This window comes from Ochlerotatus camptorhynchus, unplaced genomic scaffold (assembly GCF_037179485.1).
Source record: "Ochlerotatus camptorhynchus isolate MF236.1 unplaced genomic scaffold, CSIRO-AGI_Acam_v1.1 ptg000268l, whole genome shotgun sequence".
In the NCBI taxonomy this organism is placed as follows: Eukaryota; Metazoa; Arthropoda; class Insecta; order Diptera; family Culicidae; genus Ochlerotatus; species Ochlerotatus camptorhynchus.
This window is the reverse complement of record NW_027040758.1, coordinates 1178212-1193272: the sequence shown is the minus strand read 5'-3', so window position 1 is coordinate 1193272 and position 15061 is coordinate 1178212. Positions and strand designations below refer to the sequence as shown.

The 15061-nt window shown below is 46.2% G+C and overlaps 1 protein-coding gene across 1 annotated transcript; it reads left to right on the top strand.

Moving 5' to 3' along the window:
* The first annotated feature begins 7746 nt into the window (after positions 1–7746).
* Nup205 (nuclear pore complex protein Nup205) lies at positions 7747–14829 on the top strand. Its single transcript, XM_065227265.1, has 5 exons — positions 7747–7873; positions 7966–11102; positions 11181–13662; positions 14208–14387; positions 14454–14829. The coding sequence occupies exons 1-5, from the start codon at positions 7864–7866 to the stop codon at positions 14663–14665; spliced, it is 6021 nt and encodes a 2006-aa protein (XP_065083337.1). The 5' UTR covers positions 7747–7863; the 3' UTR covers positions 14666–14829.
* Positions 14830–15061: the final 232 nt, after the last annotated feature.

Below are 15061 nucleotides of genomic sequence, written 5' to 3'. Positions count from 1 at the left end.
TACAGTTATTATTCAGCATGCAGTTGAATAAAATCACAATGGAAGCGTTTCTTCAACAAGAAATTGATTTTGGATAAACGTTTTACTGAATACGTTAGACAACACCTTTGTGTTGCAGTTGTATAGGTTCTCCAAACCAGTGTAAACAAGGGTTTTATAAAAGTTGTGGTTAACACATTGTGCAATTATTATTCAACATGCAGCTGAACAAAATCAAAACGAAAGCGTTTCTTCAACTGGAAATTGTTACTTGGGTAGTTGATTGATTTAGGTTGTGACGAAGGAAGTAAGGCGATTCGTGCTACGGAACGCACGACTTCTTTAGATGAGGCTGTGCGGAGAGTCACCACTCGGACGACGCCATCTTTTCCAGGATGAAGCTTCACGATTTTCCCCAGCGGCCAGTTTGCTGGTGGAACGTTGTCTTCCTTGATGATGACGATGACACCGACATCAATGGTGACAGGTGGATTGCAACCCTTGGATGCACGGGATTGTAACTGTTGTAAGTATTCCGGATACCAACGGGACCAGATTTGCTGCACACGCTTCTGGGTCAATTCCCAGTGATTCAAGCGATTATCCGATGTCTCCTTCCAATTCAAATCAGGAACCGCTTGAAGATTACTTCCAACTAGGAAGTGTCCTGGAGTCAAGACGTCAAGGTCGGTGGGGTCCTCCGGAATTGGTGTGAGGGGTCGAGAGTTAAGACACATCTCGACTTGCGCCAATAAGGTCAGAAGATCTTCATAAGCTATATTGACATTACCGATCGCCTTCAGAAGGTGTGTCTTCGCCGATTTGACTGCGGCCTCCCAGAGACCTCCGAAGTGTGGTGCTCGGAGCGGAATGAACTTCCACGAGATTTCGTTGGATGAACACCAGTCGAAAATTTGTTCACGGTCGGAAGTTTCGACCTTCAGCATGCGGTAGATCCTGTTAAGAGCATGCGAAGCACCTTTGAAGGTAGTTGCATTGTCGGAATGGAGTTCGACGACCTTTCCTCAACGGGCGACTAGGCGACGGAGTGCAGCTAGAAAAGCAGTGGTTGTTAAGTCGCTAACCAGCTCAATATGGACAGCCCTGGTTGAGAAGCAGACGAAAATTGCCACGTACACTTTGGTGGGGCCACGCTTTCGAATTGCAGACTTTACGTAGAATGGTCCACAATAATCGACACCGCACACGGAAAACGGACGCGTCGGCGAAACTCGCGATACCGGCAGATCGGCTGAGCTCTGCTGGACTAGAGTGGGCTTGGATCGGAAACAAGTGTGGCATTGGTGGTAAACGGACTTGACAAGATTTCTACCGCCGAGGATCCAGAACTTCTGGCGAAGAGTGGCTAACAGGAGTTGTGGACCTGCGTGCAGTAGTCTTACGTGGTAACTGCTAGCCAGCAGAGCAGCTAGCGGATGTTTGGCGGACATTACGTAGACGACCACCAACGCGGAGGGTACCAGCTTCATCTACGAACGGTGTTAACCATTTCAGTGCTGATGACTTGGCGACACGGTCGCCGTTTGAGAGATCTGACAGCTCCTCAGCGAAACTATCGCGCTGTGCTAAGCGGCAGAGGATTTTTTGAAGCTAATTCGACCGCAGCCGATGGGCTTTTGGAGTGTTCTCTGAAAAAGGATTGCCAGCTATATCACGGGCATTGGCCCTCTCACTGCAGGAAGAAGACGAATGGGCACGTGCCACCCGGGAAGAAAGATCAAACAATGGGTGCAATCCTACCCGCAGTAGAATCCGAGGGGGGCGACTCTATCTACGATGCAGGAAATATTGTGTTTTGCTGTGGCTACCTGCGCGTACGCTGAGTAGATAGAAAGAAGATTTATCACGATTTTGAAGATTTCCTGCAAAAAGATGATGCACGATGCAAGTAGATGCGAGAAATGAAAGAAGATTTTTCGAAGATTTATTCGCTAGTGTGAGATTTTTTGAGCATCTAGAATTGAGATTTAGATGTGTCGCCCCCCTCGGTAGAATCATAGAGGTAACTCTAAGACCACTGGGTCCCGAAGAAAATCATTATTATTTTTGGCTAACTCAGTACCAGAACAACTGTCCCAAGCAGTCCCAAGCTATTTCACTCACCCCTGCATGTTCTGCATGAATCCACACACCCCTGATGTTATCTGTCAAACTTTCATAGCGAATCAAAACAAACATAGTGTAGTAATAGAATTTCAACTAGAATAGGGTACGTTAATCGTTTGGTTGGGACCAATAGGCTACTAAAGTGGTGAGCCAATTTAAAATCGTTAGTTTCGTATTGATTGTTGGTAGAATCCAGTCGGTGGCAATAGTTTTAACTCTAAGGGCAAAATTTGCAATCAATTTGTGGGGCCGTGCTTGGGCTGCTGCTGGTTAGAACCTAAATAGAATTGACAGTTAGAAACTGTTCTGTTCCGTATGTCTCCTGGTATGTCTTGGTTTTTTGCAGGACATCTTCATATTTTTTAGCAACTGTTCCTCCTGATGCTACCGTACCTACCGACAAAACATTGTTGACTTTTCTAACCAATTTAAATTTAATATGGAAGCCTAATAAAGCTGGGAGTAACTGGAAGATTTTTTTCATTAACTGTTCTCATCACAACTAAATTATAAAACATTTTATTCTTTACTGGTATTAATCGTTTTTACCCGACTTTAGGACCTCTCTCGTTTAACTTCCTCCGAAATTGTTCCAGATGGTCACCATCCTTGGCATCTTCACGTAGGTGTTCCGCTGCTTTCTCGTCCAGCTTGTTTCACTATGTCGATTTATTTTACATTTTTAGTGGAGATGAGAATTCGTTCCAATTTGATTAGGTTCTAGGAACGAGTTCATCTGCACAATGTTGCAAATCATCTAGAAAATAATATATTCTATTAGCTATAATCCTAACTTATGAGGTCAAACACTTACCTGCTAGATTCTCAAAATATGTCCTGATAATGCTCCTATCTCTATACAGTTCAAATAAACAGCCGTACGTCCGTAAAGACAGCTCAGGGAAAGCGAAGCCAAACGCGCTGAAGATGAAATGAAATTTTGATACCTGTCCCCCGGTAGAAAATTCAACAATTTGGAATGCCACCGCAACAGCAGCAACCACTGATGGCGGAGAATAATTCACTGTTCTATTGGCGTTGACGGCACCGTCGAAAAATTTGCTCTTTCAAGGCTCTTCCAGCAAATTTAGACAGTTTCTTATGGGAATTTTCGGTGAAGTGAAAGGATAGTACAAAGTCCGCCATGTTTCACGCACAGTCTGACGTTTGCTTATGGATTTTCTCATAGGAGTAAAGAGCTACAGAGTCGCCGTGATCGCCAATTGATCAACAAACGTAAAAATTAATGGCAGTGGTGCCAGAATTCATGAAAACATTAGTTTTTCATGCGACGGATGCGTGTTAGTGGGTGTTTGAAGTGTGTCGAAGTGTGTTTTTGTGGGTGTTAGCACAAGGTGGCAGAGTGACTTACCTCCTGAGGTTATGTGTTATCACACATAATGTTTAAGTGATTCAATTCAGTGCACACTATTAATATGGCGTCAGACAATAAGTTTGCACAAATTGTGCTAAATCGTCTCCATCTTCCAACAAAACTTGAGCATTCTCAAAGATAAATAATTATTTATCTCATTTATCTTTAACTATTTACCATAAAACTATTATTTTCGATTGTTTTCAGCGAAAAAACATTCACAGAAACATTAGCCAACAGCCGTGATGAGCTCGGAGAAGCTTTAAAATCAGAGGAAACCGTGATATTCCGTCGGATAACTAAATGGCGTAAGGCAAACGTAAGTAAGTACAATAAATATTATTTGTTTGAAATTTTTTTTTTGTGAATTCTACACTGTTCCTGCTGGACGTGCAGGAGGAGGACGTGTAGGAGGAAGACTTGCAGGAGGATGACGTGCAGGAGGAGGACGCGCAGGAAGAGGACGTAGAGGCTAAAGGCGGCGATGTATACGCTAGACCGAGCGCTAGACCCTCCGAGGCACCTTCGACCTCGCCTTCGACAGACATCGGAGGACTCAAACCAAAAACGCCTTCACGCGGGAATATACAATCCACTGACGTCAGTGACGGTGTAAAATCTTCAGGAAAATAAATAATTTACCAGAGCCTGTATTGTTATTATTTTATTTATATTTTTAGCACATAAAATATATGGAATTGACATGTAAACGTTATTATTTGTACCATGACTTTCATTTGAATTAGACACATAATCTTTATGTTCTACCGAGAAAGAAATGTTATAAACCTCACACATAAATTCTATTTACCAATGCAAATTAAATTCATTTCTTATATGCCATTGAATTCATTGGTGGGAAACCAAATAATTTTTATGTTCTTCAAACATATTTTTATTTGTGAAGTCTAATTGCCAAATACTATGTTGTTTCACACATAAAAGGTATATGGAAATTCACCTCGGTGTAGAGATCACCTTCCAGCAATCGGTAGGATTCCACAGAAATCGGATTATTCAGAATATGCTTTGTTCTTCCCGTTATGCCACTCAACAATTTCATACATGGCTATGAAGACAGTTACGAAGAAAAAGCTGGTTATGTATAAAAGTATGCCACTGGATTGAACATATTTTTGTGTGTATGCAAGAACTAGCGCTACTTGGAAAATAATCCATTCCCGTATTCGTGAACGTACCGGTTCCCGTTCACTAAGTATATTAAGACCGAGATTAAGACATCAAACGACCAAATGCGTGCTTCGTGGGTGGCATAGTTGAAATCTTCCCGATCTCCATCCTACTGGTCATATTCGCAGCTATCCTTGCTCCATGTATTCTCACGAGGAGATCACCAATCGTTCCGACCCATTCCGCCGGTAATGGGTTGTCGGTTGGAATATCCAATGTTTTCCTTGACGGCGTGGTCATATCAAAGCAGGATCTAACGTCTCCAGGTAGTCGGGTAGTCATGAAGACAATTCTCGTCTCCGTCGATGCCACTCCGTTCATTTAACAAACCACTAAACGTGACCCGATTCAAGCCCCCGAATGCTGCCTTTTACACGCGATACTAAAGCGGTGTCTATGTGTTCTAGCAGTATGATCAATTGCTGAGGTGTCACGTATGTCACCTGATTCTGACTGCAAACAAAGAAAATCTCAGTGACATTCACTACCCTTCTCGAGACGCTCCTACCTTCTTCCAATATTTTGAAGTATAAGTTTTTGTCCCGTCCAAACACAGTCAGTTGTTCCAGTCCACCATGATCCACGTTTCTCCTTTTTTATGACACAGACCTGTTGGTCCATATTAGCCAGGCGATGATCCACGTTCATCCGTATCGCAGCACGTTCGGCAGGAGTAGTCTGACAATTTATTGTTTATTGTTTTCCTTTTTCCAATCAACAGCGAACGCATCGCATTGGAATCAGCTGTTATAGATGTAGTGGTTGCCAGAAAACTTTATTTTTCACTTAACGTTCTGACAACTACGTTGACAAGCTGAAACACCTTCCGACACCTAAAAACATCGAAGAAACACAACACTAATTGAATTCCACACATTTTTATTGACGAATTTCCATGTCAAATTCCACATGATTTTCATGTGACCACACAAAAACAGAATCCACCCAGAAGCACACATGAAATTGATGAGTCAAATGAATGGTATGTGTGGTTACACATGGCTTTTATGTGTACACATATTATGTATGTGTCCGACACATAGATATCATTTGTTGATCACATTGCAAAAATTCATGTGTGGGACACATAATAACAATCTTTGAAAGTTTATTAGTGAATAAGCACGTGCACAAGATGGCAGAGTGACTTACCCCCTGGTAATATCACAGAGAACAAACGTCCAACTTCGGTCAGAAACTTGTGTAAAGATAGGTGGGAACGTCGCTGCTACGTGGCACTAGCATCTATACTGATTTCCTCTATAAATGTTCCACTTCCGACCAATTTTGCGCTAGTATCGATTAATTTTCTGTTGAAAATTTCCACTTGGTGCTACCAAGTGGGGAAGTCGCCGTTAGTAGCGCTTAAGTCGAACAGGAATCTTTACACTAGTTTTTAGATAAATTAAGTTCGAGCCTCAACGTCTGTTCTCTGGTGGTAATATTTTTGAGTGCAAGGTGGGTAGTTTTTCGAGAATGTGCTCCAAAAAGATGCTAACCGACATTGAAAATGAATTCAGTAACACTGACATCGAAAATGAATTCAAGGATGAACCCAAACAGGACCGTTAGCCAGAGACCACGATGGAAAATGAACAGGTGGGCAGGAACTCACAGTCTCCCAGTGTTGGTGAGTTCTTTGCCGTTAATGTTCACGAAAAGTTCACTATTTTGCTATACAGAAATTCAAAACAAAAATTTTATCTGCGGATTTGAACAGTTTTTGACCTGTTTCATACTACCGGAAGGTGTATGCTGGTCACAAATGCCGTGCCAAACTGATTTCCTACTCAATTAATCAATGTTTGATGTGAAATTCGCTAATAAACACGAGGCGCATTTCGTATAGCAAACATGCCATAACAAAATGGGCACACAGAAATTCAAAACAACCCAAAATTAAGTTCTTTTCACTCATCTCCCATGTTCCGTACGATAAGCCAAATTTGGGTAAACCGGCTCAAAGTAGTTTGCATTTAAGCACGGCAAAAAAAATTACCCATCGCTAAGTTATTTTTAATTTTTTCTACCCAAAATTAAGTTCAATTAACTCAAATTTGGGTATATCGCATATTACTCAATTTTGGCTTCTTGTACGGAACTAGACGGTTGAGTCGAATCTTTCGTTCTATTTTTGACAACAATAGCGAGAGGAAATGAAACGGACAGAGGTCAAATAACTCAAATTTGAGTTTAAAAAACCCAAGCGGTGGGTAGTTTTGTTTTTCTGTGCATGGTTCATTTAAGTAAACAAACTAACACTTCTTCCGACTGTTACACCTATGTATTAGCCCACGATGGAAAATGAACAGGTGGGCAGGAACTCACAGTCTCCCAGTGTTGGTGAGTTCTTTGCCGTTAATGTTCACGAAAAGTTCACTATTTTGCTATACAGAAATTCAAAACAAAAATTTTATCTGCGGATTTGAACAGTTTTTGACCTGTTTCATACTACCGGAAGGTGTATGCTGGTCACAAATGCCGTGCCAAACTGATTTCCTACTCAATTAATCAATCTTTGATGTGAAATTCGCCAATAAACACGAGGCGCATTTCGTATAGCAAACATGCCATAAAAAAATGGGCATGGTTCATTTAAGTAAACAAACTAACACTTCTTCCGACTGTTACACCTATGTATTAGCCGTCTCGGTATTAGCCGTCTCGGTCCACGATGGAAAATGAACAGGTGGGCAGGAACTCACAGTCTCCCAGTGTTGGTGAGTTCTTTGCCGTTAATGTTCACGAAAAGTTCACTATTTTGCTATACAGAAATTCAAAACAAAAATTTTATCTGCGGATTTGAACAGTTTTTGACCTGTTTCATACTACCGGAAGGTGTATGCTGGTCACAAATGCCGTGCCAAACTGATTTCCTACTCAATTAATCAATCTTTGATGTGAAATTCGCCAATAAACACGAGGCGCATTTCGTATAGCAAACATGCCATAAAAAAATGGGCATGGTTCATTTAAGTAAACAAACTAACACTTCTTCCGACTGTTACACCTATGTATTAGCCGTCTCGGTCTCGGACCACTTCAAACTATCATTTTACTCGTAAAGCTTGTGGCTTGTCTTACGCGGAAAAATACCCGCACTCAATTTGTGCCGTGTTTTCCGTGATAATCAACCCCAAAAGTGACCACATTGATCATCCGAACGATCAGGAACATCGAATCTAGTGAAAATGAGTGAAGGTTCGTGCATTTACGGAGTTCTTCGCACGGAAATGCAATCGTTTTCCGCCGCTAGTAGGGTTATGTTTACACTCTCGATTTGCTTCTTTCAGCAACCCCGGATGATATGTGGACTCCGTTCAAGCACCTTTTCAACAGCATCGAATCGTTCCTGGCGGTTTCCGGCGGCGGCCAGCAGCAGGAGCAAAACGTAGCCAGTCTCGATGCGCTGCTTCGAAAGCACAAGCAAAATTTCACCACCCTGTTGAGAAATCCGCCGAAGAATGTTAAAAGCCGGGAAGCAATCCGCCAGGGAATAACGGAGGGCATTACGCTGCCGGAGTTTGGACATACGATCCTGTCGAAAGATCTGGTCGACGAGAGCGTGATCATTTCGGATATGTACGATTTGAATGAGTACATTGCGCTGGAATTGCTTTGTACGGCGCAGCAGCAGATGCCGAATCATCCGGGACTGCCGCGCGGGTTGGTGGCGGTGTTGTTGTATTATGACGGGAGGAAGTCACTTGTCGCTAGTCTGAAGGAGCTGATGCAAGCGCGAGCTGGTGTCAGCTGGTGTACGGATGCACCGCACGAAATAACGCAGCTCATTACGGCGTACACGGACGGGTTGGTGGCGGATGGAGTGCTGGATAAGATTTTGGACTTGTTGGGTGAGCTGGACGTGACGAAGGAGGTGGATGTGCTGACGACGAATAGAGCGCTTGGGCCACCGAAGCACCATCGGCAAGTGTTAGATCTTTTTGAGGAGATTCGACTGCTGCTGGCGACGTGTTTGTTTAATTGGGCGGCCCAGTGCGGATTACCCAGAGGGACTACGGTGAAGTTGATACGGTATTTGGCCAAGTACAAGTCAACGGTTCCGACCGGAGGGATAGATAATGTGACACTGGCACTGCAGATGGCGTTGATGTACGGGCTGGACATGAGTGTGATTCAGCGCCGGGAGGATGGAGAGGAGGTGGTCAAGCGGCTGCCGATGGTCAAGGATGGAGAGTTTATCGAGACGGTCATGGAGGCGTTGTCTTCGAATTGGGAGTGCGAAGGATTGCGGTCCGTATCGCTGTTTACGTTTGGACTGGCGATTGCGACGCTTCGGTTGGCTCCGCAGAATTTATATTCGAACACGGCGAAGATTATCGATCAGGACGAACTGCTAGTGGATGCCGCGATCCAGGGAAAAGTGTTTGATTTTATTCACTATACGTTGCTGGAGAATGAGGTGATTTTCCGGACGGAGTTCTACTACCGGAGGATGCATGTCCTGTTTACGGACTTTATTGAGTTGATGCACAGCAAAGTGACGGAATTGCGGGCCCGAGCGGACGAGACGGCTCGAACCGTGCAAGCATTCCAGCAGCAGGGCTTGGATCCACCGGCGAATCTGTGCCGGAATTTCGAAGCATTGCTTCTGTCCGTGGGCAAGCTGTATCAGAACGATCATATGCGACTGAATCTATCGTTGGAATATTGGGGCCCGATGGAGGTGGCTGCCAACTATCAACGGGCTTCTTCGCGCTCAGTTTGCCTATTCAAGTTCATCCGATTGGCAGGAGAACTGCTGCCACCGATTCTGTTCATTCCGTATCTGAAAATGCTAGCTGGCTTGTCCAGTTGCCCGCAATCCGCCAGGAATGCTTTCAATTTGTTGAAGCAAGGCGGTGGTGCGTCCGGATCTATGGCCACCATTTCTTGGGATCACTTTTTCAATTCTCTGTTTCGTTACTACCAGAACCTTCGGCAGGAGCAGAATCCCGGCAGTGAAACTGTCTACCGGAACCGAGCCCTCAGCAGGAACATCAGCCCTCAGGAAATCGCCGGGTTGCAAGCGGTTCTGCAGGTGATCCGAGCCGTGGCCACTCACGACGACGTCGCCCGGGTCGCCCTGTGCGAACATCCCAACTGGGCCCCGCTGCACGTTCTTCTAGGTCTCATCAGCTGTTCGGTCACAATATCGTTGAAAGCCGACCTCGTCCAAACCCTTGCCGCCTTGGGCAAGAGCACAGAAACCGCTCTTCAACTGTGGAACAACCTGGAAGCTTCCCAGGTAATTTCAACTATCCCAACGACCAGTACCTTCGCCAACCGTGGCATCGAATCCGAGCTGGAAGAAATCGAATCGCGCAACGAAACCTATCCTCTGACCCTCGGAATGCTGGACCTACTCCATACTCTATGCGATACGGCTATTCCGCGAGGCCTCGGCGCAGGACCCCGTAAGCCCGGTTTGGATCCTTACGTAACCTTCATCGTTGATTCCGTGTTTCTCCGGTTCTACAACCGCAACTACAAGAACCCTGCCGAAAAGTGGCAAATCGCTGAAAAGTGTCTCCGTTTGCTGTACTCCTTCGTTCAACACTACACTCCTACTCCGAGCGACTTCCCTTCGCCGACTCAAATCAGGGAGGAAAATTCCCCACCAGGTTTCCACATCCTGCTCCAGGTCAACACCAAATCCGATTTCCTGCGTCTTCTCCTGCACATCATCGACGAATCGTGCACCCTCTTCGACGGGTACAATACCTTCCCGGGACGTAAAAACCTCGAGGTCACATGCCTGTATGCCCTCCAGATCATCGAACGCGCCCTGGAAACCCAGGAGGACTTTTTCAACGCCCATTTCTCCGCCAACTGCTCGATCCTGCTGGCGGGGATCAACAAGCTGCTCCTCGGAATGAACGCCCGCAGTGGCAAGGCCGACCACATGCTAAACGTCGTGCGCTTCGTAACGTACAGTTCCTGGCTGCCGGAGAACGCCTTGGTGTCGATCCGCATCCTAACGGCCATCATGCGCCAGCCAAACGTCAACCTGCAGATTCTGGGCCTGCTGACGCAGAACGATCGCATCAAGAACGAAATTCGCCAGGGATTTGTCGAATGCCTGGAAAGTGAAGCGGTTACATTTGCCACCGGCACAGGTGGCGCTGGGGCATCCTCCGTCGATCCATCTACCAGCGGCGACGATCCCGATCAGGACATGGACGGAGAGGTTTTCTCACCCACTGACCCGGCGGCCGGTGTCAGCGTGGAACTGCAAATCAAGGAAGCGATCATCGGGCTGCTGCAGGAGTGCCTGCCTCAGCAAAGTACGCCCAATCTGGCGCATTATCTTCTGGGCTTTGAACTGAGCAAGGAGCTCCGGTTGACGAACTTGCAGCAGCCGGGAGTGATGAACTTCCCGAGCAACTGCGCCAAGTCGCTGATTACGCTACTGGACAATGCACTGGAGGTGAGTTATTGGCACTTGAAACTCTCAAACTTAAGACGGCTATTAAATCACATATCCCCCCACTAATTCTTTCCACAGGCATCCAAATTCGGCAAGCCGGCGTCCACAGCCTTGGACCGTCTGAACGAAAATGCTTACGCCCTTCTGTACTCCTTGTGCTACAACAGCCGCACCTCGGAGGTCATCCTACGCTTCCTGCGTTCGTGCAACGACTTCCTCTGCCGCCACATCAACGGTCTGCCCTTTGGCAACGTCAAAAGTCCTCACGTCCTGAATCAGATGACCGGTCTGCTCAAGTGCGTTGCCATCGAACTGAAGCTGACGTCGGACAAGAGTCAGGTGTCTCAGTTCGGCAACATCTGCAAGATCCTGCTCGGTGTGGTCCAGAATCAACCGAGCGAAACGCTGCCGCTGGAACTGTCCCATCACTACAGCACCGTCAATTCCAGCATGCTTATGAGCTCCGTCACTGGAATGGAACCGGGTTCCATGGTTTCCCGGAAGGCACCTGAATCGGCCAAATTGTTGCTCTGCCAACTGCTGGATTGCTTGAACTTTGAGATCAAGTCGCTGGATAAGCCCAAGTGGGACTACTTCGACAATTCGTTGCTGCAGGGATTGTTGCAGGAGTGTGAGATTTCCGTGACCGGTTCGGCGCTGAAGTTGATCGACATTAAGAAGCTGCACGATGTGTTGAAGGACGAACTGAACTCGGTTCAGACGACGATCGCAGCCGGCCAGAGGTCGCACATTCAGGCGGAGATCGAGACGATTTTGATGTACGCACTTCAGCTGAACAGCCAGCGGAATCTGTGTGCATCGACGGTGAAGTTCCTGGAAGCCTGGGGACAGGCTACGGAGGTGCTGTTCAGCGTGACGCCCACCATGTTCGTGTCGTTGGACGTCAAGCAGGGACTGTTGGTGGAAATCGTGCAGGCGATGCTGAGCAAGGTGGTTCCCAATCAGGTCATGCCCGAACTGGCGAATTTGGCCTCGTCGACGATCTTGCTGCTGATGGTCAACTTGAGGCATTGCTATTCGTTGAAAAATGGAGATGGTGGGATGTCTGCGACCATGAACGATACTTCGCTGGTGACGTCGTTTGGGGGGAGTTTTTCCCAGAATGGAGTCGGACAAGGGGTGGGACGGTTTTCACCGAAGGCGAATACTCTGAGCTTGAGGTATATCCTGCACAACATTTTGGAGTGGATTCTGATCAGCGGAGTGGGATCGCAGAAGTTGAGGATTAATTTGTACGCGGCGTTGTTGAACTATATGCACATCGTGAAGGGAAATCGCGACAAGAGCGAGCAGAATTTGGAAACAGTTCGGGACGAGTTCTTCGTTTCCCGGCTGGATAAGAGTTTAATGGCCGGAAGGACGCACGAAGCCGGTGGAGACGAATCGCATGCCCAGATCGAGATGGTGGTGGAAATCGTCCAGTCTTTCGGGGACAAGTTGATCGATATTCTCTGTCACGATTGTACCGGAGGGCTGGATATCTGCAAAATGTTGGCTCTGTCCTGTGTCGACATGCTCCTGGATATGGACTCGATGGCCAACGTGATTCAGTTCATATCGAAACGAGGCTACCTATCTCATTTGATCGATAGCCTTTTGAAAAACGACGGCAAGCTGTGCCGAATCCTGGACAATCAACCGGAAAACATGAAGGCATTGTACGTGTACGAATCGAAAATGGCCATGTTGAGTCGCATCGGCGGCTCCCACATTGGAGCCGAACTGCTCCTGGAAGAGAAAGCCCTCAGTGTCCTAGCGGGAATGAAGGTCTTTGACCTTCATCCGGATTTCCAAGTACAGAACTATTCCCCGCTGTATCCCACATCGTCCAACTTTATCCCTCCGATCGAGGCTCGGTATCAGCAGATCTTGTTCCCGGCCCTGAACCTCTGCGATGTGATCCTGTCGACCCTGGGCCAGGAAAACCACTCTGCCGTCACCCAGGTAATCAATTTTTTGCTCTCCCACGGGGACATGATCGAAATAGTGCTCCGCGCCGGAACTCCATTCTTGAACATTGGACTTCTTCGGGAACTGGCTGGCATCACCGGACTTATCGCTCGAGCTGCCAATCAGGAAATATCCAGCCTGATCACTCCGAATGCGAACCAGGACCTCGGAGCTCACCTGTACCGTCTGCAGAAGCTCATGCTGACGCTCTTCCCACGGTTCACACTCTCCGAGCAAACCATGAAAGAACTGAACCAGAACGTCCTCACCAACTGCAGCGAACGGGAAAAGACCGCCCATCTGAAGTACTTCCTGCAGATCGCAGCCAATCTGGCACTGTACGCCCGGAACAGCATCTCCAACCATTCGGTGGACCATCGGACGATCAATGTGCTCTTCTCGCCCCAAATCAGCGAGAGCGTTCACCATCGCCAGGTCACCGGAGCAGCGCTGGAAACGAGCCACAGTTTGAACATTGTTGTCGTTCAACTTAAGAACTCGGTCGAGTACTACAACCGAGAGAAGCTGGCCTACGAGAGTATGGTTCGGCAGAGGAATTCCCTTCCCAGTCTCAGCTTGGATGCCAACGGTAAGAAATCTCATTTCCCAGCCAATCTCCACAGTGGGCCAGGGAATGCAATCCAGTGGAACAAAATCAGTAACTCCAAAACGTGTCATTTTAGTGAATTTGTAAATTTGGCAATGGTAATTGATACGTAAAAGTGCTATCTTTTGATAAAAAAATAATTGTACTAAATGTGTACCAAACTGCTATTGAAAATTTATCTTTTGTTATCGCACCCTAGAATTTTCAGGACTAGTAGCATTCTATACTGGACATTTATAGACAAAATTTAAGGTCGCTACTCCTTGGAGCTTTTGATCTATGGAAAATTTCGTGTAATTCAAGTTCATTTTAGAACTGATTTTGACCAATAAACAACTTTGTCCAAGACACAAAACCTCCAGAATGAATAATTAAAAAGATACATTTTGAATGGCAGTTTATTACAAGTTTAGTACAATTATTTTTTGAACAAAAGACTTACAGGTATTGATTTTGTTCCGCTAGATTGCATTCCTGGACCACTGTGCAATCGATTCAAGTTCTAAACGATCAATCTCCGATTTCAGCGCAAATCATACACAGTAGCCTCACGGAACGGATAGGCGGCAAGCAGGAGGAACTGAAGCGGTGCGTCTTCATAACCGAACACTGCCTGTACCTTCTGTGGGCCCACCTGGACTTCTTCATGCTGCGTGCTATTCCCGTCAATACGTTGCACTTCAATCTCGTTGCCTACGGAGCGGACAGTAAGTTTCATCTGGTGACTGCCCCTCTGTGCACCTTTCTAAAATCACACTTTCCAATCGTTATAGACTACCTCTCGTCCCAGACGGAAGTCGGTTGGAAGATTACGGCCGAGGATGTGGCCGCCCTGAAGAAGACGCTCATTGCGATATTCAACGAAACGTTCTGCAAGCAGCTGCTGGCCACGGGACAGGACCACACCCGCGCATCGGACAAGGGCTTCATCGAGGCGCTGCTCAGGCGAATCAAGCGGCTAATCCAGTTCGTTCCGGTCAAGTAAAAGACACACATCTGGATTGAGTAGCTTATTAGACCTATCTTTGTTTCCTTTAATGCTAATTATTCGTTTGAAAATTGCCGAAAAACCACATTGCTCCTATTATACTAGGCTATAACTACACACTAATGCTGTAATTATCATTGACCGATTATAGTGTTTCGTAACCGATGAAGGTATGGTTTTACGAATTCCTAGAAGGATATCACGTCCCTGAACTACTGCTGTTCAAAAGGTTTGTGCAGATACGTTGATAGAGACACGCAAAGAATATTTCTGTTAAAACAGCAGCACGGTTTTTGAGAGATCTTTTGGCAATGTCACTGGCAACCATGTTTCTTCGAGTGGCTTCAAATGACTTTCATACAGTGTCGCATTGCTGTTGAGAAAATTGGAACG

Bases quoted from the DNA above. Each gene is read 5' to 3' on its own strand.
- Nup205 (XM_065227265.1), top strand. The intron at 11,103-11,180 runs GTGAGTTATTGG...TTCTTTCCACAG, and splicing joins TACTGGACAATGCACTGGAG to GCATCCAAATTCGGCAAGCC. The intron at 14,388-14,453 runs GTAAGTTTCATC...CAATCGTTATAG, and splicing joins CGTTGCCTACGGAGCGGACA to ACTACCTCTCGTCCCAGACG.